The sequence below is a fragment of the Orussus abietinus genome, unplaced genomic scaffold, assembly GCF_000612105.2.
Source record: "Orussus abietinus isolate OABI.00-Male unplaced genomic scaffold, Oabi_2.0 scaffold34, whole genome shotgun sequence".
In the NCBI taxonomy this organism is placed as follows: domain Eukaryota; kingdom Metazoa; phylum Arthropoda; class Insecta; order Hymenoptera; family Orussidae; genus Orussus; species Orussus abietinus.
The window spans coordinates 841,689-867,361 of NW_019394290.1; the positions used below are offsets into that span (position 1 = coordinate 841,689).

The 25,673-nt window shown below is 52.5% G+C and overlaps 1 protein-coding gene across 2 annotated transcripts in view; it reads left to right on the forward strand.

Annotated features, from left to right (window-relative positions):
* Positions 1-25,469, forward strand: part of LOC105696330 (diacylglycerol kinase 1) — a 34,974-nt gene extending 9,505 nt beyond the window's left edge. Inside the window, exons 2-18 of one of the 2 annotated variants that reach the window (XM_012418730.1) lie at positions 4,982-5,113; positions 5,444-5,529; positions 15,360-15,494; positions 15,640-15,856; positions 16,055-16,216; positions 19,712-19,834; positions 19,924-19,973; positions 20,859-20,933; positions 21,020-21,257; positions 21,325-21,530; positions 21,612-21,785; positions 21,905-22,256; positions 22,328-22,452; positions 22,565-22,852; positions 22,961-23,162; positions 23,280-23,461; positions 23,530-25,469. In XM_012418730.1, the coding sequence (XP_012274153.1) occupies positions 5,050-5,113; positions 5,444-5,529; positions 15,360-15,494; positions 15,640-15,856; positions 16,055-16,216; positions 19,712-19,834; positions 19,924-19,973; positions 20,859-20,933; positions 21,020-21,257; positions 21,325-21,530; positions 21,612-21,785; positions 21,905-22,256; positions 22,328-22,452; positions 22,565-22,852; positions 22,961-23,162; positions 23,280-23,461; positions 23,530-23,619 (2,769 nt within the window). In that variant the 5' untranslated portion in view covers positions 4,982-5,049 and the 3' untranslated portion in view covers positions 23,620-25,469. Of the gene's footprint in view, positions 1-4,981; positions 5,114-5,443; positions 5,530-15,359; positions 15,495-15,639; positions 15,857-15,892; positions 15,969-16,054; positions 16,217-19,711; positions 19,835-19,923; positions 19,974-20,858; positions 20,934-21,019; positions 21,258-21,324; positions 21,531-21,611; positions 21,786-21,904; positions 22,257-22,327; positions 22,453-22,564; positions 22,853-22,960; positions 23,163-23,279; positions 23,462-23,529 lie in introns of those variants that run through there. The other variant, XM_012418731.1, reaches the window with a different exon arrangement.
* The last annotated feature ends 204 nt before the right edge of the window (positions 25,470-25,673 follow it).

The following is a 25,673-nucleotide window of genomic DNA, read 5'->3' on the forward strand; positions in this document are numbered from 1 at the left end:
CGCTCTCCCGCGGGAGCCCCGGATCAACCGGAGAGGATTTCCTGGAAAATCCCGGAATGTATATAGATCTGGATGTCGCGGGATTTAAGGAGGCTCCCGGGACGCGCGAGGGGGCGGCGGAACGGCGCGTCCTCTCGGAATCGTTCCGCGTCCGAACGAGTCGACCTCGTTCCCCCGATGGATGGTAGGGAGAGAATTAGGAGAGAAAGAAGCGCGCCGACGAACCAAGGGGGGGCCGTTTTAATGACTTCGATTGGCGACAATTTTTTTTTTATTCGCATCTTTCTTCGTTTTAAAGGTCGAAAGGCAAAAATCGGGGCGGGACGGAGGGCGTGCCTCCGGAGCGATCGATAAGAAATAATTTTTCAACCGAATCTTTCTTCTCAAATTGTCAAGTATTATCGATGCGATAGCAAAGAAAACTCGCTAAGAAAGTTGGAGGCGTCGCGAGATTGGTCGATCGATGGACGAGCGGTCGCCGTCCCGGCGCTCTTTCCGACCACGGTTCCAAACGATCGTCCCCCTCCTCCTTCCTTGGGTCCCGCGAATTCCCCCTTCCTCCGGGTCCGCGGAGACTCCTCTTTAATTGAAGTTCCTCGTCTCTGCATCGCAAGCTCGACAAGCTCGTCGCGCCTTCGACGCGGAGGCACGTCCCGCCGGTGCGAACCAATCGAGGTCTCTTCAACGGGCCAATTCCTCGAGACTCTTTCGAAGGGTCTCTCGAGGACCTCCCCCTCGAAATGACCAAGTTCCCGGGAGTTTCGAGAATGACGGAATTGACTCCCGACTCGCAAATCTGACGGATTCAAGGGCGTCGATATTCGAAAAGATTACTCGAACGAGAGAAAGCCTCCCTCAAATCCCAATTAAGAGTTAAATCTAAAGTACCCGACTTCCCTCTACGTGTTCTCGGCTAATTAAGTGGCGGAGAAAAATTGCGGCACTCGATTTATGCTCCAGTTATGTTCGAGTTGTCTGATAATAATTTTTTTCTCTCTCTCGCGGGCGGTTGGAGGTAATTTTCGAAGTTCCTTTTTTCCTCCTTTAGAGGAAAAACTTGGGTAGTTCCGGAAAGTATGTCCTCGTCGCCCCGTTTTCCTTTTCTTATCCCCCTCGGCCCGGAGTTGCTTAAGGGTTCGCCCAGAAGTTGCACAATGCCGGGCGGTCCACGGAAAGGAGGCTGCGGACCGAATCGAGAGGAGGCCTCCTCGCGAAGAGGAACTTCCCGATGGAGTCAATCGAATCGGGGAAACTTTAATTCCGAATTGCATATCTCCTTAAGCCCCTGCCTTCGGACGCCGCCTCGCGTTTGCATTTAAATGGATTTCGCGGGAGCGGTTCGTTTATCTCCTCTCGCCCCGAAATGGCTTGAATTTTTTTCCCGTACTTTGGAGAGAGCCCTCGTCCGGCGAAAGCGGCTCGATCGACGGAATCGCCGCAATCGCCGGCCGACTCCCACGAGAGCCGGCGGGGCCGAAGTTTCTAGGCGAGAAAAGCCGAGGCCGAAACCGCGAGTCGTAAATTTGGAGGCTCGCCACTATTTCGGCGGCCATTACGGTTATTGCCAGGTAGCTCGAGCGAGTCGCGGTTGTTTCGCCGACAACGCCGCCGGCTCTCGTGCCCGGTTAATCCGGCTAATTGCGGTTAATTAACGGTGCCTCCTCGCCGGCGACGGGGGATCGTCGCGAAAGTAGTGCGACGCGAAGTGCGCGAATTCGCGTTTCGCGTTCGCTCGTCCGCCGTGCCCGAGAGTTCCGGGCCCGGCACTTATCGCGGCCTCCCTTGCTCCGATTCTCCCGCCTTTCCCCGGGTGGCTGCTCCCGCGTGTAATTTTCATTTGGCGAGGGCGCCGCCTCGTACCACCGGTGGAATGCTTAATACGCCTAAGTGCGCGCTAGTTTTCCACCGACTCTCCGGTAGGTACCCGTCGGCCGTCCCTTCTCTTCTACGAGAAAATCCCTCGACGTCGCCATTCGAGAGAGGCGAGATGTCCGTCGTCTCGGTCTCCGGGGGGTGAACCGATGAAAATCCATTTGGCGGCAGGACCTTGGCCGCGATAATCGGTCGGTGGACGAGCGCGTTCTCCGAAGCGCCGTCTCCTCGCTTCCCGGTGACTCCCAAATGAAATAACTCGAATCCGGAACGGAAAACCCGACCCGGGAGAGGAGGAAATTGCACGCGAGCAGCTCTGCGACGTCTCGCGAGTCGCGGAAAACTTTCCCGATGATAATTTCGTCGCGCTTCCCTGTGATAAGAACGCGCGTTAATTGAAAGGAGCTTTCCTCCGTTTCGCTGAAACGAGTCGAGGGGTCTGTCATCGCCTCCCAAGGAGGATTTAAAGCCTCGGTTCGGATGGGATTTTTCAATTTACGAACGAGGTTACCTTCATTTTCAAAATTGCGACTCTCGGTTACGATAATTCTCCCAGGAACGTCGAGCGCATTCGGTATTTATTCCACCGGGATAAATTGACCTCATCGGGCTTACTTTTACAGGATGCAAATGGAAGCCGCAATTTATTCGCCGCACGTTAAATGAACATTTATTACTCGCATGCTAGAATACAGTCGTCGAGTAAATTAATTAATTAATCAATTGACCAAACGTTGAATCGATACTCCCCAAATTGGGACGTAGGAATTCATATTTGGTTGGGAACTTTCAATAAAGAATTTTCGAAAGCCGAGAATCGTTGGCGTTGGAGAATTTGGTTTCGAATTCAGAGATCGGAGGCGCCTTCTAGCGCGACGGGTCTTATTTCGCCGAGCTTATTTCTCGGTCTCGCGGAATCGGGGACGTCGGATTCGCGCCTCGCGGGTTTTACGGGCCCTCGTTTTGCCAGCGCACCGAGCTGAGAATATCTCAAAGATAAACACGAACCCCGAAAGTGCCGGCCCGATCGGACCGGGCTGCGAACGAGACGGTGGACGACTTCTTCGACGTAACCCCTCGATTCGGCTTTATCGGCGGTTCTACTGATCCGTCGAAAGGGTATTTTCGACCCTGGAATCAATTAAAATTTTTTAGCGGCAATATTACCTCCGCTAAAAAAAATGTGGGTACCGGAACGCGCATGGAACATCCCAAAGTAGGGGAGCGACCAGAAGGGAGAAGCTCAGGGAATGAAAAGGGTGCTCCTGATATAGCGTATGGTGAAAAGCGGTAGCTGAAAATAACCTCGTAAACGCTAAGCCGAAAGTGCTGGGGTAATCGGGTCAGGCCGAGAACGAGATGGCGGCATGGACCGCGTCTTCGGGTATAACCTTCACCCGGAGCATGACGTCCCGACTCCGTCCCCTCTATACCCGAACGTCTAGGACCGGCAAGACGAGAGGAAGCTTCGTAAGCGGAAGGAACGACCCCGATCCGGTGAATCGCGAAAAGCGGGTGCCGGAAATAACTTTGCCTTACGTCTCCTCTATTTTCCCGGGTTTGCGGAATTTTTTCCCGACTCGAAAACGCTGAACGCAGGAAAGAGCGATCGTATCGCATCACGGAAATCGCTCCCCTCCCGGGGCGGTTTTTTGATAAATGTCAATTTTTGACAGCACGGGTGCGTCGTTGTTCTCGAAATGAGTTTTCGAGTTTCAGGAGGCATACACGGTGAATGGGCTTGCGCCTAACAAACGGCGGAACGTACTTTTTCTCTCTCTCTCTCTCTATACCCACGGGTAGCGAAACGGTCGAACGGGACGCAAATTTCAGACAGCAATGCTCCGAATACATATGTAGGAATATGTGCACATATATATTGGGCAGCGAAAATTCCCATTGTTGAAATTTAATTATCCCCGCAATCCCCGGAGGGAATTTATCCACGTGCGGCGTTTCCTGTTGATCGGTGACACGACTCTGTCAGCTCGCACGGGACTTCGAGGCTGCTCGTTAGGATGCTTTTTACTTTTTTTCTTCTTTTTTCTTCTAACGAGTTAATTTATCAGGACAGCTCAGCGACGGTACGCGATATTAGTGCAAACGTACATTCGCGAACGGGAATCCACGCGGACGGGAAAAGTCTCAACGACGCGACCGCGTTTCCGGATTTTTCATTTCGCTTAAATTCTCACACTTTTTTTGTACAATCTGCGTATAAAGCTGTCGGTTAAATAAACCGTTCGTTAATCCCAGTCATTCCAAATTCTCTCTGGGCGCAAATTATACGAGTCTGTCAGCTTTCCGTAAAGCTCGAGTTGCAGTTGTGGTGCATCGGCTTTTATCCGGGGGAGCGCGATGTGCCCTTTTTCCACCTTTTTCGACATTTTAGTCGTTATGTCAATTGCGTATTTCTCGTTAATTGCATATACCGGCGCTCGCGATACGGTACCGAGACGATAATGAACGAAATCGGTGTAAACGCTCGCACGCGAAGAGGTACTCTCCGAAAACCTGAACTCTTGTTCCGAGAGAAAACTCGATAACTCCACTGTGCTTCTCGATAGAAACTTTTTTGCGCCGAATAGAACATTCACCGATTAAATAAAACGATTCACGGAGCAACCTCCGTCACTTTGAATTCTTGATACACGAATAACTGTAATCCGTCATTTTTCGTCGATGTTCGAGCTGCGGTCGGGATCGCTTCGTCAACTTTTATCCGACTAACGTGACGTACCTTTTTTCCTCCCTTTTTTTTTCATCGTTTTTGTCGTTAAATCGATCGTGCTTTAACGCCATCGAGCGGCCATTCGAGCTCGCGCGAGCGTTGCGAGATGAAGCGATAGCTTTTTACTGCTAATCGAACGCTACGATTTTTGTCGATTCGGTATCTACTAACGTCGTAGAGGAGATTCGATCAACTAATGTCGACTAATTGGGTCGGTCGGGCACCTTGGGACGATGTCGAAGACCCGACGAAACGCCCCGATCCTAGTCCTACCCGGGATATCCTTTAATTTCTCCCATCTTCCCTCTCGAGTCTTCGTTTAACATTTCACATATAATCCTGATTTTTAATATTTCGGATCTCTTCTCGTAATTTCAGGTGACGAAGGCGAGGCTGCACGCGGCAGCTCCCGGTCTCGCTAATAGCACCTCGGATCTCTAACCACGATGAGTCTGCATTGGGATAAGCTCTCCCCGGCGGAGTTCCAGCAGCTCCAGGACCTGGCGGCATGTAAGTGCGCTTTAATTCCACTTGCAATTTCGGGAAATAATTGTCGAGCCCTCGGACTCGTCCCCGTTGACTCGTCCCGGGATCCAGGCCGACGTCCCGTCTCTTTCGATTGACGCGCCGCGAAAATAGGACCACCTACGGGATTGCCCGATCCGGCGAGTGCATTATGACGTCAAAACCGACGAGTCGGGCCAATGGTCCCCTATTATTAGCTCGATTTATCGTCCAATATTTCCTCTCCAAACAACCCGCCGAATTCGGCCCTCTCCCGCCCCGGCCGAGAAATATATCCACCCCTTATGGCCCCCTTGGCTCTCCTCTCCGTTCCAGACTCGACCAGGAAGCTGCAGGACGTCTTGGCCGAATTCTGCGCCGCCACCACGCCGGGAGGGGTGCCCAAGTATCAGCCGGACGGGGTAAGTGCTTTCGGATTTTCGCATCTGCCGATTATCGCGGCCGTGCGGAGGAGGATCGTAATCGCAGGTGTCGGCGTATTTAGGAACTTAATTTTAGTTCGTGCAAGGTTTCCCGTTTCCCGTTGCCTTTTACTCGTTGCGCGTTGCCGTTGGATCGTTACCCCGAAATAAACGCGCACGTAGCGCCCTTAATTACCGAATTTCGGAATCGACACAAAATTTAACGACTCACCTTACGACTATTTCAGTAGATGGTACGATGTCGTTGGGGTTGCGATTTTTTTTAGGGGAGATACAGGACACACGAGAGACGACTCCGATCTAATCGTTCACGCCCTGTCGCCGCGAGAACGTAATTAAGACATTGCAAGAATCGAGAGTACCACCGCACATTTTCTATTTTTTTTTTTTTTTCGAGCAACGCGTTTTCGTCGAAAATTACTAGCTTCGCCCTATTTCCGAGCCACCACTCTTGCCGACAACCAGGACTTCGGAAAGCCCCCGAAAACATCCCTGTAACGTGATTCCGGACGCAGAGGAGGAACGGAAAAGCGGACTCGCTCCTTCCATTAAACAGCTTCCTCTTATCCAGCGAATCTATCCATCGCTTCCTCTCGTTCCCTCTTCGTTTCGATTCGGGACGGAGGAAGACTCTAAAGTCGCGGAAGAGCCACCCGACCGCGAGAGATCGCATCTCCGCATCTCTGGGGGGTGCGGTCTACCCTCGACCTCTCTTTCCGCGCCCCAAAATAGGACCGGCGGGGGAAGCGGCTCGCAAACCGATCGAGGGACCGACCGGGATACCGATCGAAGTCTCGAAACTCGAATCTCGATCCGGACTTCCGGTTTGCGGGCTCTCCGACCCGGTTCTCGAGGTCGGGCTCCGAGAGGGCGACCCCGAAATCGGCGGGATCCAGCCCAAAGGGGAAAAAAATGCCACGAGGGGTGCCGCCGACGAAGGGTGCCGTTGCCTGGTTACGTGACGTCACCTCTGACGCACTCGTATCTCCTACGTTGCCGGGCCGTGACGGAGAAACGAATGGAGAGCGAGGTCGCGAAGGGAAATGCACCGCGGACGGGCGGAACGAGAGCTTGCGTCCAGGGATATCCCGAGGACCACGAAAAAAGGGCAAGGGGTCAAAACAGCCTCGTCCTGGATAGAAAAATCGAGCTCCGGCCGCCTTTCGTCCCTCGGTCTCCTCTCGTCTTCGAGGACACCTTACTTTTCGATTTTTTCTCTCCTAGCGAATTTCATAATTTTTACCACGCAAAATTGGCTCCATCTCCCCTCCCGCCTAAATGTTCCTCGCGAGATGTTATAGAAAATTATTTTTCTAGTATAAAATAGCAGAGGTGAACGTCACCTTTATCCTTAGGGATGATCGGGGGTTACAGAGGTACCGTACCATGACAAGGGCTCGCGCAAGGGAAAAAAACGTGGGAAAACTCGATCGATGGGTCGATCGATCTTTACGAGCGTCTCGCTTCGTCGGAACTGACCTCGGCCAAGTTTCAGGGCGCCGAAGGGACGCGAAAGTTCGGCGATCGTTTTCCACCGGGAACGTGACGGGACGTCGACGACGCGACTTCGACGTCGGCGTTATACGAGGCCGCGTTACACGGAGGGGCGCCACTCCGAAATTGCCCCGCTCTCCGTAAAACAGGGTCACGAGGGGTGCCCGCGGCTGTGCACGTGCACGTGCACGGATGCATTATGCATATACACCCGCGCTCGCCCACTCGACCAATGAAAACGTCATCTAGCCCCGACGTGTCGCGGCCGCGCGAAAAACCGCTCGCGGAATCGCGACATAAAGCGGGGCTAATCGGCGGGCTTGCAATTGGCAATTTCAGGTTGCCCTCCTCGCGGTTGAATTATTGCTCAATCTTTGAATTATCTTTACGGCCACCGAGGGAAAAGTGAAGGGGTGAGAAAATGAATGGCTCGCCGGGAAGCGGCACGTGTATACGAGAAACGTTACGACCGGACCGCTAAATACCGGGGATGAAATTTCTCTACCGAGAGATCGGCGAGAAGTCAGCCGAGAAGTTCGGGCGGGCTGACGCCTCCTTGGGTGATCCACTTATCCGAGTCGCCTTCCTGCAGGAGCAATCTCGCTTATTGGTCCGCCATCCCCCTCGCGAACGGCGACAACGGCGGGTGGGTATCGGATACTTCGGTATTCGCACAAACGGGGACGCTCTTTTACTCGATACGTCTATTCGAAACGGAGTTTCCACCCTCGCGGGTCGAGGACGTTATCGCCCCTCTCCGATCGGCCAATGAAGATTTCAAAATTACGTGCGATCCCTAAAAGAGAAAAATTCATTTCGCCTGCCGGCTTGAATTTAAACGAAATCTCTTCCCCGGTTGATTTCGAAAAATATCGAGGGAAGAAATGAGCCAAAAAGAGGGATACGAATGTATCGTAATTTCCGAGTTACCGTCCGGTGACCCGTTTCTCCCCGCACGGAAAGGGAAGGGCGACTCGGGGCGACCCTTCGCCCTCGGCGTCTCGGCCCCGAATACGTAATATTTAGGCCAGGGACCCTCGTCGCCTTGCCCGGGCAGAAATTCGGGACTCCCCTCGCACCCCTCGATACTTCCCGCTCGTTTATTCGCCGACTCTCCGTGAAACGACGACGTCATCGTCTCCATAGAAACCGGGGGAGGGTCTCGCGCCCGCGACGTCATAGCTGCAGCGCGCGAGGGGTCGGTGCACCCTGCTGCACCGGCTGCATCCGCAGAATGACGTCACGGATCGAGGACGCCACCGGGGGCGGGGGTGGAAGGGAGACGGGCGGCCATCCTTTGAGCGGCCCCCCCTCTCTCTCGCCCTCCAGCCGGTCTCCGGCAGGTCGAGGATGCGGAGGACAAAGACGAAGACCGGGAGACAAAGGGTGATAAAGCCCGTTTCTTGAGCCGTCCCGGAATGTAGTTTACATCGGCGCGAGGGGGGTGCCGATTGTCTCCCTTCTTGAGAGAGACGGAAATTAATTAGCTGCTCCTTGAGCTCCAAATGGACTACCTCTTTATTTATGTTTTCACTTTTATTTCTTTCTCTTATTTCACCCCGACGCGATTTTTTTTATCACGAAGGAATAATTACTGAATATATAAAAATGATAACTATTCATTGCGGGGATTAGCCGAGGCTTATGGAGGGTTGAATGAGAATATTAAACGCGATTTAATGCGCGTTGAGAATGTCTGGGAGTTTGGGATCGCGAGAAAGGGATGGTCGTCATTTTGGACGCATCTTTCGTGGACTCCGATAAATCGCGGTCGGCCGGGCTTCGAAGTGCATCGCTACAGCGAAGGACGTGATTTACGGCGCGACGGAGACGGATAGTTTATCAAATTCGTGAATATTGAGGAGCAACGTACGTGCTCATCGGCCCAGCCAGCGGAGCATCCACGAATTATGACCGCGTGGCACTTTTCGATACCGATGGAAACTGCAATTCCGGCCTGCGACAAATGGCCGGGATTTCGATTAAAAAGGCTATAAATCCTCCCGGGAGAGGCAATGAATTGTAATCTAATCGATGCGTAGCTACGCTGACGCGGGTCGCGCGTTTACGCATTTTCTATTCGTTTCTCGGTTATCTGCGATCGTTGAAAAATATTGCAAATATTTTCCTACCAACGCCGATGCAAGTCAAGTCCCCCTCTCTCTCTCTCTCTTTCTCTCCCTCCTTTTTTCCATTACACGAGGGCAATTGTCGAGCGAAATCGCAACGGAGGGACAGAGGAAAATAGTACGGTACTTGCGATTTTCCTTTTTGAAACCTCTCTCAATCTCCGAGCACGTAAAGACGCTATTTATTCGCCGCTGCGAACGAGATGCATCGAGGGGTGGCTCGGTACAATTATTCTCGGTGTACCTCGGTGCCCCTAACCTTATCGCTCGCGACATTTTTTCGACCTCGCGGATGAATATCCTCGGCTGGGGATTTTCCCTCGTAATCCTCGGTCGCGTCCCCAGCCAATTCCACGTTTTTCGCGATTGCAGCCAATTCGGAGCGAAAAGGCGGCGCGAATTCAATGGCGCCGGGTGAATCGCATTAGACGCAAAAATCGTGGGAATTTATCCGTCGACGCAATTTTCACTTTTTCTCACTTTTCGCCGATTTTTTCCTTTCGCCCGGTGCCGGGGATAAATTTGCATTACCGTGCGGACTCGCATCGAAGCCTCCGAATTTCACGCGTTTGAAAAGGATTTTAGGGGGAACTCTTATCACCCGAGCCCGTGGCCCGAAAAACGTAATAAAAATCTGACCGACTGTCGACCGTATTCGGTGGAGGGGGAAAACTCAGGTGAAAGGAGTCTTTTCCGGTCGGAGGTAATTTTCGAGGGAGGCTTGACTTTATTTCTGACTTTTCCGGCCGAGTGGGCAGAGTGCAGAAAATGCAAAATGCGAAAGGCGAATTCGGTGGCGGGATAGCGAGAGATGCATCTATTAGCGCGGGGTTGCAGAGTGCAAACCCTCCCCGACTCCGACACAGAGGTCTTATGTACACGGGGCTAGATAACGCGGGAGAGAGAAAACTTGTATAATATAATGGAGCCGAGCCGAGGAGGGACTACACATCGGGCTGAAAAGCTTATTATGTTTGAACAGGGCGTGGGATCTCTTTATAAGAGCTTTAATTGAAGCCACCTCCACACCTCCGAGGCCTCGCAGAAAACGGCCCCGTAATGACGATCGAGCGCTCTCGGCTATTCTTGGTGCCTAAATTGTTGACACTACGCTCCACCCGCTCGGTCTAAACGCCTGTAAAACCCTGTAAAATGCTCGGAAAGGTCGGACGGCGATATCGTACATTTTGCGAAAAGGTTTCTTCCAGTTTTCGTTCCACTTGGTCCACTCGAAGCCACGACGTCGAGTGGTACAAATTTTCGTGCAAGATACATTAAGTATTGCCGAAAATAAGTTAACGAGCGGACGCCACGAAAAGTGGACAAACGTAGGCGAAATACCTGAAAATAAAAATATTACGACACGGTATAGGGAAACCTTTCAAATAAATTCGCTGAAAAAATATAGGAGAAAAAGCGTTCGGCGCGGTTTTCCGACTTTCGGGGGAATTAACGTATCCCTCCATCGACCCAATTTTTTCGGGCAACCGCGTCGCCGATATCGCGGATATCCGGGAAGGATCACCGGCCGTCAGGAAGTGATCGACAGCGTCGTCATCGAAATAGGTCGGCCGGAACTTTGTCATGATTTTCGCGAGAGTCCGACCCCCTTCGCATCCCTTGCCGGTTACTGCAGCCCTTATAACGTCCATTACGAGGCTCTCCGCGTGGGGATTTACGATGGTCGATGTTTCGACCGGGTATCCGCTCGAGCAGGAGTTTCGAGGGATTTCACCGGATAAATCTTTCGGAACACTTTGACGTTACGAATGATGCCCCCTTTTTTTCCTCCGCCGATATTTTTCGGCGTCGCGGATATTTGAAAATGTAAATTTTCTTCCGATAAAACTTGGAAAATTTTCGGACCGGAGGATGTACGCTCGCAGAGGACGATCGGACGATTCGTCAATTAATCGGGTCGCTTTCCATTTTATCACGGTTCGGTGATAAAATTTGACAAGAGTGAGCTACGCGTCCGCCCTTTTCTGGTTCCAGGATTCGTCAGGAGACTCTTTACGAGAACGATTTACGATCGGAATGCGACGTTTCGGAAACGAATTCGTTCCCGATGTCGGATAACGAAATCGTCGACCGGGGGCTCGATCGTTATAAAAAAAAAAAAATAGTTACAATTAAAACGATCCATCTACCGTGGATGGTCGAATCTTATAAAATCTTTTCCGTTTGGAAATGAAAATTGTACCTGCAGTTTCCGATAAGTTTCATTCCGAAGCTAAAGTTAGATCGACTCTTGGGAAAGGTCTCGCGGAGCGCGACATTTTAGACGCGGCTCGTCCAAAAAGAGGACAACGGAGTTATCGGGAAGAGTTCGATTCCTCGGAATCGAAGATGGAAGGGTCCGGGAACAGGAATCGGGAAAAGAGGGGAAACCGTGTTATCGAATGCCAGAGCGAACTCGGAGTGAACGGGAGAGAGGCCGCTTCTGCCGATCTGCCCCGACGATCATCGGTCAAGTCGGGATGCAACTTCCCAGTTTTTATCGGAAACGCGTTATCCGTCACGAAACGACCGCGATATTTCTTTACCGGAAATCGAATCGAACGTTAGGTAAAAAGGTAGATTTACCGCAATTTTTTACGCATTCCCTGAATTTATGTCGCGCGAAAAAAAAAAATGTGGAAACGAAGTTTTGGCGAAACGGAAAATTTGGAAAGGACGTAGAATTTCATACCAAAAGCCTCGCGCGAGGAAATGAAAACCACTTTGCTTCGGGCTGTAAATTCTTGCAAACGTCTGAACCAGACGTCGCATCTGGGTCGAATTCGATATTTTCGCAGCTCTTCGAAATTTTTCCCTCCCGGCGGAAAATGTCCCGCGAACGTCGTATCACCGGAATCGTCGCCACCCTCTGAATGGGTCTCGTCGGGGCAACTTCTGGGGAGCAGTCGATCCGGAAAGGAGCTAACGAAGTCATCGAGGAAGAGTTCCGTCCCTCGAGATCGAAGGCGGGAGTGCCCGGTCGAGAGGGAAAACGGGGCGGAAATTGGGGGAAAGGGGAAAACCGGGCGCGGGTTATCGACTAGCGGAGGGAACTAACCCACTTTTCCAGTGGCCTGTAGTCACCCCGTGACGCCTATCCCGTGACGTCACCGGCGACCCCACCGACGTCATCGGTTTCCACCCTGTGGCCATTGAGCGGCTGCTTCGTGCCACTCGGCAGCTTAATGGCCACGTTACGTCTCGTTCATTCTTCGATGTGTCTTCCTTTAGGAGCCTCTGGCGCCTCCGCGCCATCCCCCGTCCCCCATCCCTCTCTTCTCGATTCCGTTCGTCCACCTCGCGACCGATCAACGGCCCTTTGTTCCACTCGTCCGTCCTCGAGTTTATGGGAATTAAGGTCGTTAAAGCGTCGCTCGTGCGACGTTATAAAGTTAAATCCAAGCCCGACGAGGAGGGAACGGTATTTTTGGATCGCCACCCGAGCGAAGGGGGACGCGGAATAATCGGATCTGGTCGTCGAGACCCTTCGAGGAGCGGGGCGAATTTTCGTCGAGGAACGAGGACGTCCCGTCTCGAGACGACTGTCGCGAGCATTGTCGAGGGACTCGAACATCCGGGGAGACCGAAGTTAGGGAAACCGGGTTACGATTTAATACCGGATATCGCGAAACGAGGATTCCCAAGCCTCGTTAAGTCGGCTACAGACGGCGCATCGATCGCAAAGTTTCGAGGTTTCGATTTAATTGGACGCCCCGCGTCTGCGAGCGAACGGCGAGACGTCGCGCGTTAAATCGGCCCCCGACGAAATTCCACCGTTTCGCTCGATGAGTTTCCTCCTTTTTTCAGCTTATTCGGCGTTTACGCGGACCGCGAATCGCGTCCCCTATAGATTCGACTCTCGATATGCAAATTGATGCGAGATTAGCATAGCCCGGAGCCAATTGCAATTCGGGCGGGGCAACTTCCGTGAAACATCCAGAGAAGTAAATGAATCCGCCGGATTTCGTAATAATCGAGGTGACCGAGCCTAGGTGTTCGTTCGCGGATGTTTCCTACCTTCGGGGATTGAACAAATAGCGGTAATAGCGTTTAATTATACCGTTTACACGCGCGTGTCCGTATGATAAATTAATCCATCGGCTGGGCCGATTGATTCGTTATCTACTTGTCGCCTTTGTTAACCTTAATCCCGACTCGCTTGCGGCGAGGTAAATTAGAAAGAAACCGCTGGAATTTTTCGCTCGACGTCCTCCCAGCGTTCCTTCGCGTAATTCGCATCGGTATTCAAGGGAGCTTTAATAAAACCGAAGGGTCCGTAAATAATTGCCCTCTTATCGAAGCCGGGCGTTTGATAATGGCGGGCGTTGGGTAATGGGCGGAAAAATTAGGTCGGGGAATTTATCGTTGTCCACCGAGCAGTCGATGGTCCCCGGATATGGTAGCCGAGTCAATATGCATGCAAACGAGTCGCAACGAGGACGCTCTTCGAGATTGGCAAACTTTCTTCCCTCGCGAAGTTGGCACCGCCCAAGGTCGTCGAGAATCCCGCTCGAAGGAGAGATTGTCAAAGGTCAGGGAGTTTCCCCATCCCGCGGGAGTATTTTTCAAAATTAACGCCGGATGAATATTCACGAGCGCGTCGTCGGAGAGGGCAGCGCGTTAACTCGAAAATTCGTGGTGTTGCATTTTCCGCATATTTCGCATTTCCTCCGACCGGATTTTCTGGGGAAAAAAAGCGGAAAGAGTCCGGATAAAATTTGGCGAGTTCAAAACAGCTCGGTGGGCTCCCAGGAAATGACTTTCCTGCAGTCGGTTGAGGGACCAACCCGGGCTCGGCGCGAGAACTCGAACAGAGTGCTAATGAAATTAAATTTTAATTAAGGAAAGGGACTTTCCCTCCGGAAAAGAAAGAAATTTGAAGACGAAGTCGAGTACGACGCGGTCCGCGTCGAGCCGGAGATTTTGGGTAAATTTAAGTAAAATTGGGGAAAACGAATCCCGTCTATCTCGGCCGCGAAGCAAAGGACCTCGCCGCGTCCGGAGTTGCGGGGCAAGGAAAGGGGGCAGAAAAATCTAAAGCGGGAAATTAGGATTAACAGACGAGTGGGGCGCTCCATTTCCGCCGCAGACTTTACCGCCCGTAATTTCCGGACGCAGTAAAGTGTCGGATAATGCCGCGCGGCGTGGCCGCCTTTTCTCCCCGTGTACCTCCGTCCTCGCCGCACCCTCGGGCCGCGCGTAACGCCGTCTCCGTCCCACTCGCGGGATTCCGCCGGGCCCTCCTTCGGGCTGTCCGCCCCCGAGAAATAACGACGCCTCGGCTCGCAGCATCCACCGCCGCATCTCGGGAGACGTCACGAGACGTTGATCCCACGTGTCCGAGAGAGCCCACCCCCCGGGATTACCTGGATCGAGGAAAATTCTCCCGCGACGCCAGTGGCTTTCCCACCTCTCGAGGACGGAGGTCGATTCTTGAACGTTATCGCCGATTTTTCCTATCTCCCTTATCCTCTTGATGTCGGCTATTCTCTCGCCCCAAACGATCTCTGGAAGAAATCGTTTCCCTTCGTTAAATTTTTCGCTTTACCTGGAAGTTAAGACGAAGTTATCGGTCGGCCGATACGTTATTAAATGCAGAAGCGATCGGCTCGTTTAGCCCCTTGGACGAGAGCACTCGGGCGGCCCTTTCCGTGGGATGGCGCCTTTTTAAAAATTTCACCCTCCACCTCGCCCGATCGATGAAACCACCAAGGCACTGCCTTGGCCCCGCTCTATATGGAAACCAATATTTATACTCCAAAGCGCACAGCCCCTTATTTTCGCTAAAATATTAACCTCGACAAAGACTCCTCGGGCGAGCTTTGTCGTTATTCCGTAATACGGCAAGACGACGTACTTTGCCGAGGCGATATAACAACTTGGCGACACAGAGAACAAATTTCCCTTTGACGAGCAATCGCTGCGGTTCAACGTTTTCTCATTTTTTATGAGCTCGCTCCCGACACGAATTTCAAATTTCGCATTTTAATCGGACGACGGAGAGATCATCGACCGATATTCGATTAAATTTTCCTCCCTCGAGAGAAGAAATACATAGAGGTTTCGGTTATCCTCTCCGGTCCTATCGGAGATAGACGTTTATCGATCGAGCGAGAGCTCTCGCTGCGCTAGGGGGAACGGTTTCCGGCCGATCATAACCAGTGAAAACGTCTTTTCGATCCCCAGGATATCGACTACGACGGCTTCCGGAAATTCTTGGACACTTACCTCGAGGTGGGAACTCCGGACGAGCTCTCGAGGCACCTCTTCCTCTCCTTCGTGAGGAAGGGACCCCGCGGCGTCGACGGGAAGGCGTTCAAGGTGAGACCACCGACGAGGAGCCGGACCTAACCATCTCGTAACCGATTACTTGCCTTGGCTCCAAATTTTCTGCCGCGTTCATATCACCCTTTCGAGGCAACATTCTCCAAGTGGAACCTCGTAAACCCTTATCCTTGTCCCGCAGGAGATGGCCGTGCTGTCGTCGACGACGGCCTGCGCCGCCATCACCTCGCACACGACTTCCAGCAGCAACGTCAACAGCACGGGGCTTCTCGGGGGTGGTACTTCCGAAAGTCACGGAGGAAGCTCCCTGGCCGACAAGATCCACGGCCTGACGGAAAAGCTGCAAGCTCTGGGCCATCACCGAACCGACAGCGAGGCTTCGGGGCGCGCCAGAACAGGTGCCCCTCATACCACGTCAGATCGCCTAGACCAGTTTTCTGTTAAACCTAAAAGATGAATAATATTCGGATAATAATACTTGGACACGTTTTCATGAATCGAGACGCTTAGGTATAATAACCATTTATGAGAACGGGGGGACTAACTTTTCTCCTGGATGAAAATAGCGTGGAAATAAATCTGGGTACCATTTTCAGGGAGCGTGCATCCCATGCTGACGGTGACCCATACGTCGTACAGTTGCCACGACGTCCTGGAGAAGAAGAGCACCGACAGCAGTCCCAGCCACAGCCAAATGTCGCGGAACTCCTCCAGGAAGTCCAACAATTCCCTGCTCATCAACAACGGGAAATTGGAAGGTGGGCTGTGGCCGTAATTAGTTCGCAATTGGGCCACGGTACTCGCCACTTGCAAGATTTCGTGGGCCATGGTTCCCTGGGGGTTTCGAGCTGACCGCTTTTGAGGGCTTCGACTACCCGACCTCTTCTCGGGTGGGCCTAACGCGGCCCCGTCATCGTTCTCGAACGGATTAATCGCGAATTCGTTCGCTCGCGGGAACGCTCCTTGCCCCTACGAAATGGCTTCCCGGGGAAGTCTCGTTTCTCCTCGGATCCATAAAAAGCCTTTACCATCGTTCGTCCCTTTCTTTCTCCGGACCCGCGGGCGGAAACGCTCCGTCGATCGAAAAAGAAGGCGAGAGGAGCAGCCACCCGATGAGAATTGATCTTATTGCCCCGGATGTATAGACATGGTAAACGATTCCGTCCTGTAAACCGGAATGTCGGTATACGACGGGCTCACCGGAAGTGCCCTTCGATCGCGACAACCCCTCGACGTCATTCCGGAAACGACGTCGTAAGCAGCAATCGCAAAACAGCTGATACGCGCACCTCCGGTGTTCCGGATTCCTCGATGATACGATTACGGAGGGAAACGCTCGGAAAGAATTACAAAGTGCTCATGGTAATTTTACGCGATATTTTAACAAAGCCGGAGGGCTCGCGGAAATTGATTATGTATCGAGTTCGCGCGAAGGTCCGAGAAACGCGATTTTTCGTTTGTTCGGATAATAGTCTTCTCTTCTCGTTGAATTCTGTACCGAGCGGAGCCAATTGAAGCATTGAAGCATAATTATATAATCCTCGACAAAACTCTTCCCGGCTCGCGATAATATTAATTAGACTCCACCCCGGGCTTTGTAAATTTAATTCAATTACGTCTCGTTTAAACGAAATCGCCAATTTCTCGCGACCTCGCGGGGAGACGATTAAATTATTGCAAAATTATTTGGAGTTCTCGTTGAACGGCAATGGGGGGCCTTTTGAGACGATTTCAAGCGAGAGTGGTTAAATCAAAGATTCATGGCAGTGATGGGTTTTGAGAAGCCCGATTATTCGGAGGGATTTATTTTCATAGAGGTGCACGAAGGTCGGCCGATTGACGGATCGCTGGGGCAAAAATGCGGAAGAGCAGAAAGAGCGCATTTCGTGCAATTCCGAAGGGTCCGAATTTTCGGAAGATCGATCGGCCCGACCGGCCGGGAAATCAAAAGCGTTTGTCATCGTCGCAGCTTAATGTCCTAAGCTCGGAACTTCGGACATTAAATCAAACCGCTGAATAGGGCCGACTACATAGAGAGCACATATAGGGAACACATACGGAGTATATAGCTACGTATGTAGAAATACCGTGCGTAAATGGAGCCTCCCCCCAGAATTCCCTAAAGTTGCCTAAGAATAGAACCCACCGGATGCGAAGAAAACCCGATTCGTTAATTGCCCCGGCTAATGGACATCGAATAATTAATTATCGCCCTCGCATCTCTCCTGAAAGCCAATATTTAGAAATACGAAGAGTACCCCACATTCGAGGGCGATATTCGGTGCGACCGAATCGCGGTTCTCCTCCTTTTTGGTGAAAAAGATTAAATCGATATTAGAGATTTTGCAAATGGTGCAGCTTTCCGAGTTAAGGGAGATTTCGCTTTTTGAGCAGATTTCTCTTGGGCGTCAGCACTGGATTAGCACTTTTTTTCTCCGTAAGCTCGAAAGCTCGAGCAAGGTTCCGCGGGGTGCGTCATCGATGCGGATCCGGATTTTCCGGAAAGACCGCGGCAATTTCCGTCGCGGTTCCATTCGCTTCGGAGGGCTTGATTAACGAGGGCATAAACGCGGAACGTCAACGAAAGCCTTCGAGGAGACGAATCTGCGTCATCGCGGTCGCGGAAAGGCACAAAGCCCCCGAAAATCGAGGAATCGGCGCAAAGAGTATACGTTCCGCGCGTAAAGCTCGCGTTTCGAGCTCGAGCCACGTCGTAAGGTTTATTCCGGGGCCGCGGGTTTACTCTACCCGCGGGACTGCAAAATCTCGATATCGCGCGAGCTTTTAATACCTTAAGGCAATGCAACGTCCGATTTGCGGAGCCCGAATCCCCGCGATTACTCGGGAGTTGATTCGCGGTTACCCGGAAATCGTTGGAAACAACGGAAAAATCTTGCTCGAGTCGTAACATCGATCGATCGAAGGGGTATCGCCTTCCTCGCTTCTGGCGACTCAAGAAGCCCGGACTATATATACACCCCGAAAAGTAGTTCCACCGACGCGAGCTCACCTCGTCTCGACTGGGAGGAGACGAATCTGCGTCATCGCGATCCCGGAAGCGGCGATCGGGAAAGCTCAAAGCCCGGATCGGGATCGGCGCCCAGAGTACACATCGCTCATGGAGCTTACGCGCAAAGTTCAAGCCGCGTCGTCCGGTTTATTCCTGGCCGCGGGTTTACGCGCGGAAACCCGAAAACATCGGGATGTATACGAGTGGAGGTATATGTATACGCAAGCGGAGACCTTTCCTCCGGCGCTAGCGTCTCGAAATTAAATCATCCCTCCTCCCTCGGGGAAAGAATATATATCCGGGCCACTAAATCACGACCCAAGACCTCTTCTTCCGCGGTTCGATTAGTAAATAAACCGGACACCGCCTACTCCCCCGGAATCCCCGCTCGAGAGCGACTTTTTCGTCTCCTCTTTTTTCATATATTATTTTCCGGCAATATTCGGATTCACGGATCCGCGTCTGTCGCCAACACGGAAATAGACCCGCCACCCGAGTCCCTCGATGACGTTTCCACGTCCACGGCCAGTTAGGAGTCTGCCGACGGTCTGGCAGCAGTCGCCGTTGCGTTTTCCGCCGAGCAACGAGGGCGGAATACTTCCCTCCGCGTGTCGCCGTTAAACGGCTCTTTCGCGACGATCGTTGTCGCACCGACAATGTTGGCGGGGAAAATCTTCTACACTCGGCGTCGCACGTACACTTCGACGAGTACTCGAGGACGATCTCGATGAAATCCACGATCCACTCGTTCAACGGCAATCGCTGCCGATACTCGAGAGTCCCCGTCGCGAGATCGCGCGGGAATTTACTTCGCTAAAAGGAAAGGCAATTTGATCGAGAGACGCAACGACGGGTTCGCGATTGGCCGTTGCCGACGACAAGGTAATATCAATCGACTAAAAAAAAAAATATAGGAAGAATCTTTCCACGAGGCGACGGAAAGTCGATTAAGTCGCGTCGTTTCGTTTGTCAATTAATGGAAACGTTACCGTCGAATTGACGGGTGAAATAACGCCGTTGACCAGCCCGAAACGAGTCGGATGTATCTTTAGTCACTCCGTTTAGACCGGTCGATGCATTCGACGTCCGCGAAGCCGACCTGCAGCCCGATGCAACAGGTGAATCGCGAGTTAAGTTTACCTCGGGGAAACCGGTGCCAATCGAGAGCGGATTCGCCGGAGTTGGTCCTACATCCCTCGGGTGCGCGTGAATTTTCACCTGGATTTTCACCTGGGTTTTCCAGAGATGCGACACCTGGTCCGGAAGCAGAGCACGATAGACGTCCATTCCGTCAAAGTTAGCCTGAAGGACATCGTCTGCTACTTGTCCCTCCTGGAGGCCGGAAGACCCGAGGACAAGTTGGAGTGTGAGTACTCGTCCGGAATAAACGTCGAAAATTCGGGTCGCGACTCGTTGCATCCAATCGATGAAGCATCGATCCCCATAATTTTTCAGTCATGTTCCGGCTGTACGACACGGATGGCAACGGAGTCCTGGACACGAATGTGAGTATCGTCGAAACTGGCGACCCTTTCCGGCGTTCCACGGACCTTCCGGAAACCACTGATAGAAAAAATGTCAATGGGGCGCTTTGCGTTTCGTCGACGACGCCGGAACTGAACTCGACGGCGACCTTCCGGGGCGACGACGTCGCCGTAAAGATGACGAGACGGCGTATCTTCCCGCGGGATTTTACGATGAATAATTGCAGGACGAGCCGCGATAAGGGGGCCGTAAACTCGTACGGGCGCGGGCACACTCGCGAGTCGCCATGTAAATATTGGAGGGACTTCCGCACACGCATTCGCAAAGTGCATCCGCACCTCGTGCCGTGGTAAATGGCGCTAGACGGAAGCACGGTGTTACGTCCTTAAGATAACATTGTCGCGGATCCCCCTTTCGTATGTACTCGAGTTTACGTGAAGACCGGCGAAGGTGTTTCCGCCAGCTCCTACAGGGTGAGTCATGTGCAGTTTGTTCGAGAAGTACCTATAATATTTCCTCGAGTATCGATGACGCGGGGAATGGAGACGAGCGAGAGAAAGAACCCAAAAACGATCTCTTCAATTTTTTAAGGAAGACGGACTGACGCGAGATCGACGGTTCGAAATATATTTCTCGTACGGACTCCGGATTGACTCGCCCTGGGTATCGACGTACGTCTCGTTCGCGTCCCTAAGGAAAAGGCGATTTAACGCGATTTAAAGCGAAGGCGACAACGTCCCTTTAAATACACCAAGCTGGATCTCGTAAACGCGCCGATGGACTACTTTGCTCCGAGATCCAATGGCCGGAAATAAAAGCGCCTTTACGCCTTCGACGAGTGTAGCGGACATTTCTGCACCCGATACGGGACTTTAATGGCAAATCTCGCGTCGCTTTCTTTCCAGGAGATGGACTGCATCGTTAACCAGATGATGAACGTGGCGGAGTACCTCGGCTGGGACGTCACCGAACTGAAACCGGTGAGTGGCTCTTGAAATTCCCACTTTTGACTCCGACGATTTTGAGGCCTCGGCGGAAATTAATCTCGATGTCGCGCCTTTTTCAGATCCTCCAGGACATGATGATAGAGATCGACTACGACGCCGATGGCACGGTGTCCTTGGAAGAATGGAAAAGAGGAGGCTTGACCACGATCCCCTTGCTGGTGCTCCTTGGACTGGACTCGCACGTCAAGGAGGACGGAAATCATCTCTGGAGGTTGAAGCACTTCAGCAAGCCTGCCTACTGCAACCTCTGTCTCAACATGCTCGTGGGCTTGGGAAAGAAGGGTCTCTGTTGTGTCTGTAAGTGAAACGTGGTCCTGCGAATTAATTGTAATTTCAGAAGAAAAAAACCGTGTAATTTTTTCAGTTTGCAAGTATACCGTCCACGAGAGGTGCGTTCAACGTGCCCCAGCTTCGTGCATAGCGACATACGTGAAGAGCAAAAAAACCTCGCAAACGATGGCGCACCATTGGGTGGAGGGGAATTGTCACGGGAAATGCTCCAAATGCAGAAAGACAATCAAGAGTTACAACGGTATCACGGGGTTGCACTGTCGGTGGTGCCAGTTGACGGTAAGCGAAGTAGCTAATTAAAATTGCATCGGACGATTGGAGCACGTTTCCCGATCCTTTAATTTCTATTCGAATCTCCAGCTGCACAACAGGTGCGTCTCCCAGGTAAGGGCGGAGTGCAGCCTCGGGGAACACGCGGTGCACATCCTGCCTCCGACGGCGATTTGTCCCGTCGTGCTGGACAGACAGAGGTCCCTGTCGAGAGACAGCAAGAGGGGCAGCAAACACGGCCCCGATAGCTCGTCGATTGGCTCCGTAAGTATCGAGAACCTCTGGGGAAGTTCGAAGAGTCAAAGGGTCCTGTCCAACGCCTGGAAAAAAAATCCTACCGGAATCGCGAACGATCGGAGTGAACTGACTGATTCGAATTTCAGATCGACCGCCTTGCCTGTCCCGATCAGCCTGGTCAGGCGGACGCCTTATCGCCGCGACAGAGTACTCATTTCTCGGCAAGTTCTTCGTCGAACCAGCAGCCCGCCATGTCCTTCCAAATCACGCCCCCGTCGGGGACCACGCCGCTCCTGGTCTTCATCAATCCGAAATCCGGTGGGAGGCAGGGAGAGAGGATGCTCAGAAAATTTCAGTACATCCTGAATCCGCGGCAGGTCCACAATCTGGCGATCGGCGGCCCCATGCAGGGTCTTCAGATGTTCAAAGACGTGGAGAACTTCAAGGTGATCTGTTGCGGAGGCGACGGCACCGTGGGCTGGGTCCTAGAGACGATGGGTAAATTTTTCACCGGACTGTCGATCAAAAGTATTATCGAAACGCGATAATATTCGTCGATTTTTCGACAGATCGGGTCCAGTTCGAGCATCAACCTGCCGTTGGAGTGATTCCTCTTGGAACGGGGAACGACCTGGCCAGGTGTCTTCGCTGGGGTGGAGGGTACGAGGGAGAGGCCGTTCATAAAGTCCTCAAGGTGACGAAAAATTCCATTGGCCCTCGAATATACGTTTTGGTTTTCCGATGCATCATCGATGACGCTTCCGAACGGTTCGATGGATCGATAATTAATTTTTTCCGTAATTTAGAAAATAGAGAAAGCCGCGCCGGTCATGATGGACCGATGGCAGATCGACGTGATCGACCATCAGGACGAGAAGAAGCCCAACCAGGACACCATCCCTTACAATATCATTAACAATTATTTCTCGGTCGGGGTCGACGCGGCCATCTGCGTCAAGTTCCACATGGAGAGGGAAAAGAACCCAGAAAAATTCAACAGCAGGATGAAAAACAAACTCTGGTACTTCGAGTATGCGACAACCGAGCAGTTCGCGGCGAGCTGCAAGAACCTTCACGAAGATCTCGAAATTGTCGTAAGTGCCCTCCCTGGTAGTCGCCGAAAAAGCGACAAGGAAAAAAGACAAGTTAAGTCCATTGCAAATTAGTTTCGTTTGGTGTAATGGATTCCGTGATCGTTACAGTGCGATGGCACTCCTCTGGATCTGGCGCACGGTCCCTCGCTTCAAGGAGTCGCGTTGTTAAACATTCCTTTCACCCACGGAGGATCCAACCTGTGGGGAGAACATCACACGAAGCACCGACTGGGCAAGTGGAAGAAGCGACCGGACAAGGAACTCAGCACCAGCAGCTTCAACTCTATGGACCTGACGGACGCCATTCAGGGTCGGTATCCTCGCGAAGATACGTTCGAAAATAGACGATCCAGGAAGTAGGATCCCTATTCCAACCCAGGGTGTGCGTAAAAAAATAAGTACCAAACGACTCGAACGAAAATTCCAGACATAGGAGACAATCTCATCGAGGTGATAGGCCTCGAGAACTGCCTTCACATGGGCCAAGTGAAGACCGGCCTGCGAGATTCGGGCAGACGACTGGCGCAGTGCAGCAGCGTCACCATCACCACCACCAAGAGATTTCCCATGCAAATCGACGGGGAGCCCTGGATGCAGGGACCCTGTACCGTAAGCGCGTTCGTTCCGCGACGCTCGCCTCCCCGTTGCGCCGAAAATTCATAACTCGTCGTTTGCAGATCCATATAACGCACAAGAATCAAGTGCCGATGCTGATGGCACCTCCACCCGACAAGAGCAGGGGCTTCTTCCGATTTCTGAGGAGGTGAATCTTCCCAACGAGACGCCGGAAGGAACGGCCCTCCTCCCGTCTCTCCGTCTAGTCCTAGCCATCGTCCCGTTGGTCTCTCTCGTATTTCTTTATTCGTTTAAGCTTCACCGGTGGAACTTAGAAGCGCAACGTGGGCCCCGTGTACGCGCGTCCATCTCGCGCGCACTCGGCTCGTCTCCGTTTCGGCGAGTGCCCGCCTTGCGTTGCTTCGGTATATCTTCGTGTACAGTATTTCGAGGAGAGGCCCCAACTTTGGAGAACCCCGGACTCGAGCGGACCGGCCGCACCTGCAAAGTCGTGGCCACTTCTTCAAAGGGTTAACTCAGCCGTAGCTTTAACGTCGACGTGATATTATCGGTAGGTCCGCGAAATCGAACGCATCGCTCGGTCGGTGAGGCGGGGTGCTCCTTCGGCAGGGTTGCACGTTTCGCGGTAGCGCAGCTATAACGCGAAGTGACCAAAGTCGCGATCGCGTATCACCGCCGAGGTCGAGAAGACCAAAGGCCATTTTGTACGGACGCGCTTAGCCACGGAGGAATGGCGATCGATTAACCGGCAAACCCGTTGACTCACCGATCGACCGACCAGTTATTTATTTATTTTAACTTATTTAGATTAGGTGACCCTCCATCGAGATCGGAGCAATACACCGTAAGCATATCAACGGGAGAGGCGATTCGCCGATCGCCGGTTGCGCGCGTCTTCCGGGTCTCGAGAACTCGAAGAGATCCTCGGAGGGCGTCGCCCTCTCCTCCCCCCTGAAACCCGGTATCCGAAATATCGAAATATTCGTTACGGTCCGTCCGCTCGCGGGAGCGCAGTTCATTCGGCGAAGTCGTCGGTAGGAAAGGAAAACGTTCTTCCGGATCTCGAATCGAAGCGTATGGAGAAGCGCGCGGTAAATAGGCAGGCCATGCGGACGGATCCTGGGTCGACCCGGACGCGCGATCCCCTTGCCCTCCCACGGGGAGCATCGCGCGTTCGCGATCCAGGATCCGAACGGCTCCTTTTCGTCGATTGCCAACGAGGAGTTTAGCTTTTTATAACGACTCTCTTGCGAAGTCTTCCCGTCGCAAATTGCGGGAAGACCGGTCGATTTTGCAATTTCCCCCGAATTCGGTAGGAAGGCGACACCGTCCCCCTCGCTTCTTCTCCGTTAGTCGGATCGCTTAGACGTAAGAGTGACGTAGCTCATAAATTAGGCGAGTCAAGGAATATTACGCTTAACGGAAGAGATTACCTGTCATTTTAGGTCGAGCCGAGGGACTGTCCGAGACTCCCTGGAGGAAATCGCGCACTTTTGCGATCGCGCGTCGAACCCCGAGGAAATTTGTAAGAAATAAGCGGACTGGCGCAGTGTCTCGATGTGCTTCTCGTTTCAGCGCTATCGTAACGGAAATAATCAAGCGGATTAGCCACTCCTACGTGGAAAGTGCGAAGACCAAGAGCATTCGACGGAATTTTCGACCCGGATGAAAGACCATTTATAATACGTAACGTCAGCCTCGGCGAGCTTCTCGGAACGCGTCGTCGATTCGTTGCACCCGAAAAGAATGCCTGCATTTCGCCGGGTAGACTCCGCTCCGACGGACTCGAGGGAAAATGAAATTTCTCGCCCCTCGCGGAATGGTCCCGGCCCTCGGCTCAGTCGTCGAGGATTGTCTCGAGGGATTCCGGGCGGAGCCTTTTAGCGGTGAAATTGCCCGACTAGCGGAACTTACTGCCACCTTTTTGGGTCTACGTACGTTTGAGCACTACTGCCATTTTCCAGGAGTTTAGGCATATACGACGCGGATACACGAGACCTGTCCATAGTGTAAAGGATGAAACAATAAAATGTAAATTTATCACAAGACGTTTTTCATCGAGGGGGTACCCCATCGAACCGACGTTCTCGTCCGCTATCGTTCGGTCAACGAAGTATCCAGACTCGACGGTCTTCGATCCAGCGCCATTTCTTGGAAGCGTTCGGGCCCTCTTTAATTCCGTACCGGCTCGGCGATTCGACGACGTTCCGAGTTGACGGGAACGGGGACAGGGAATTGGCAGGAG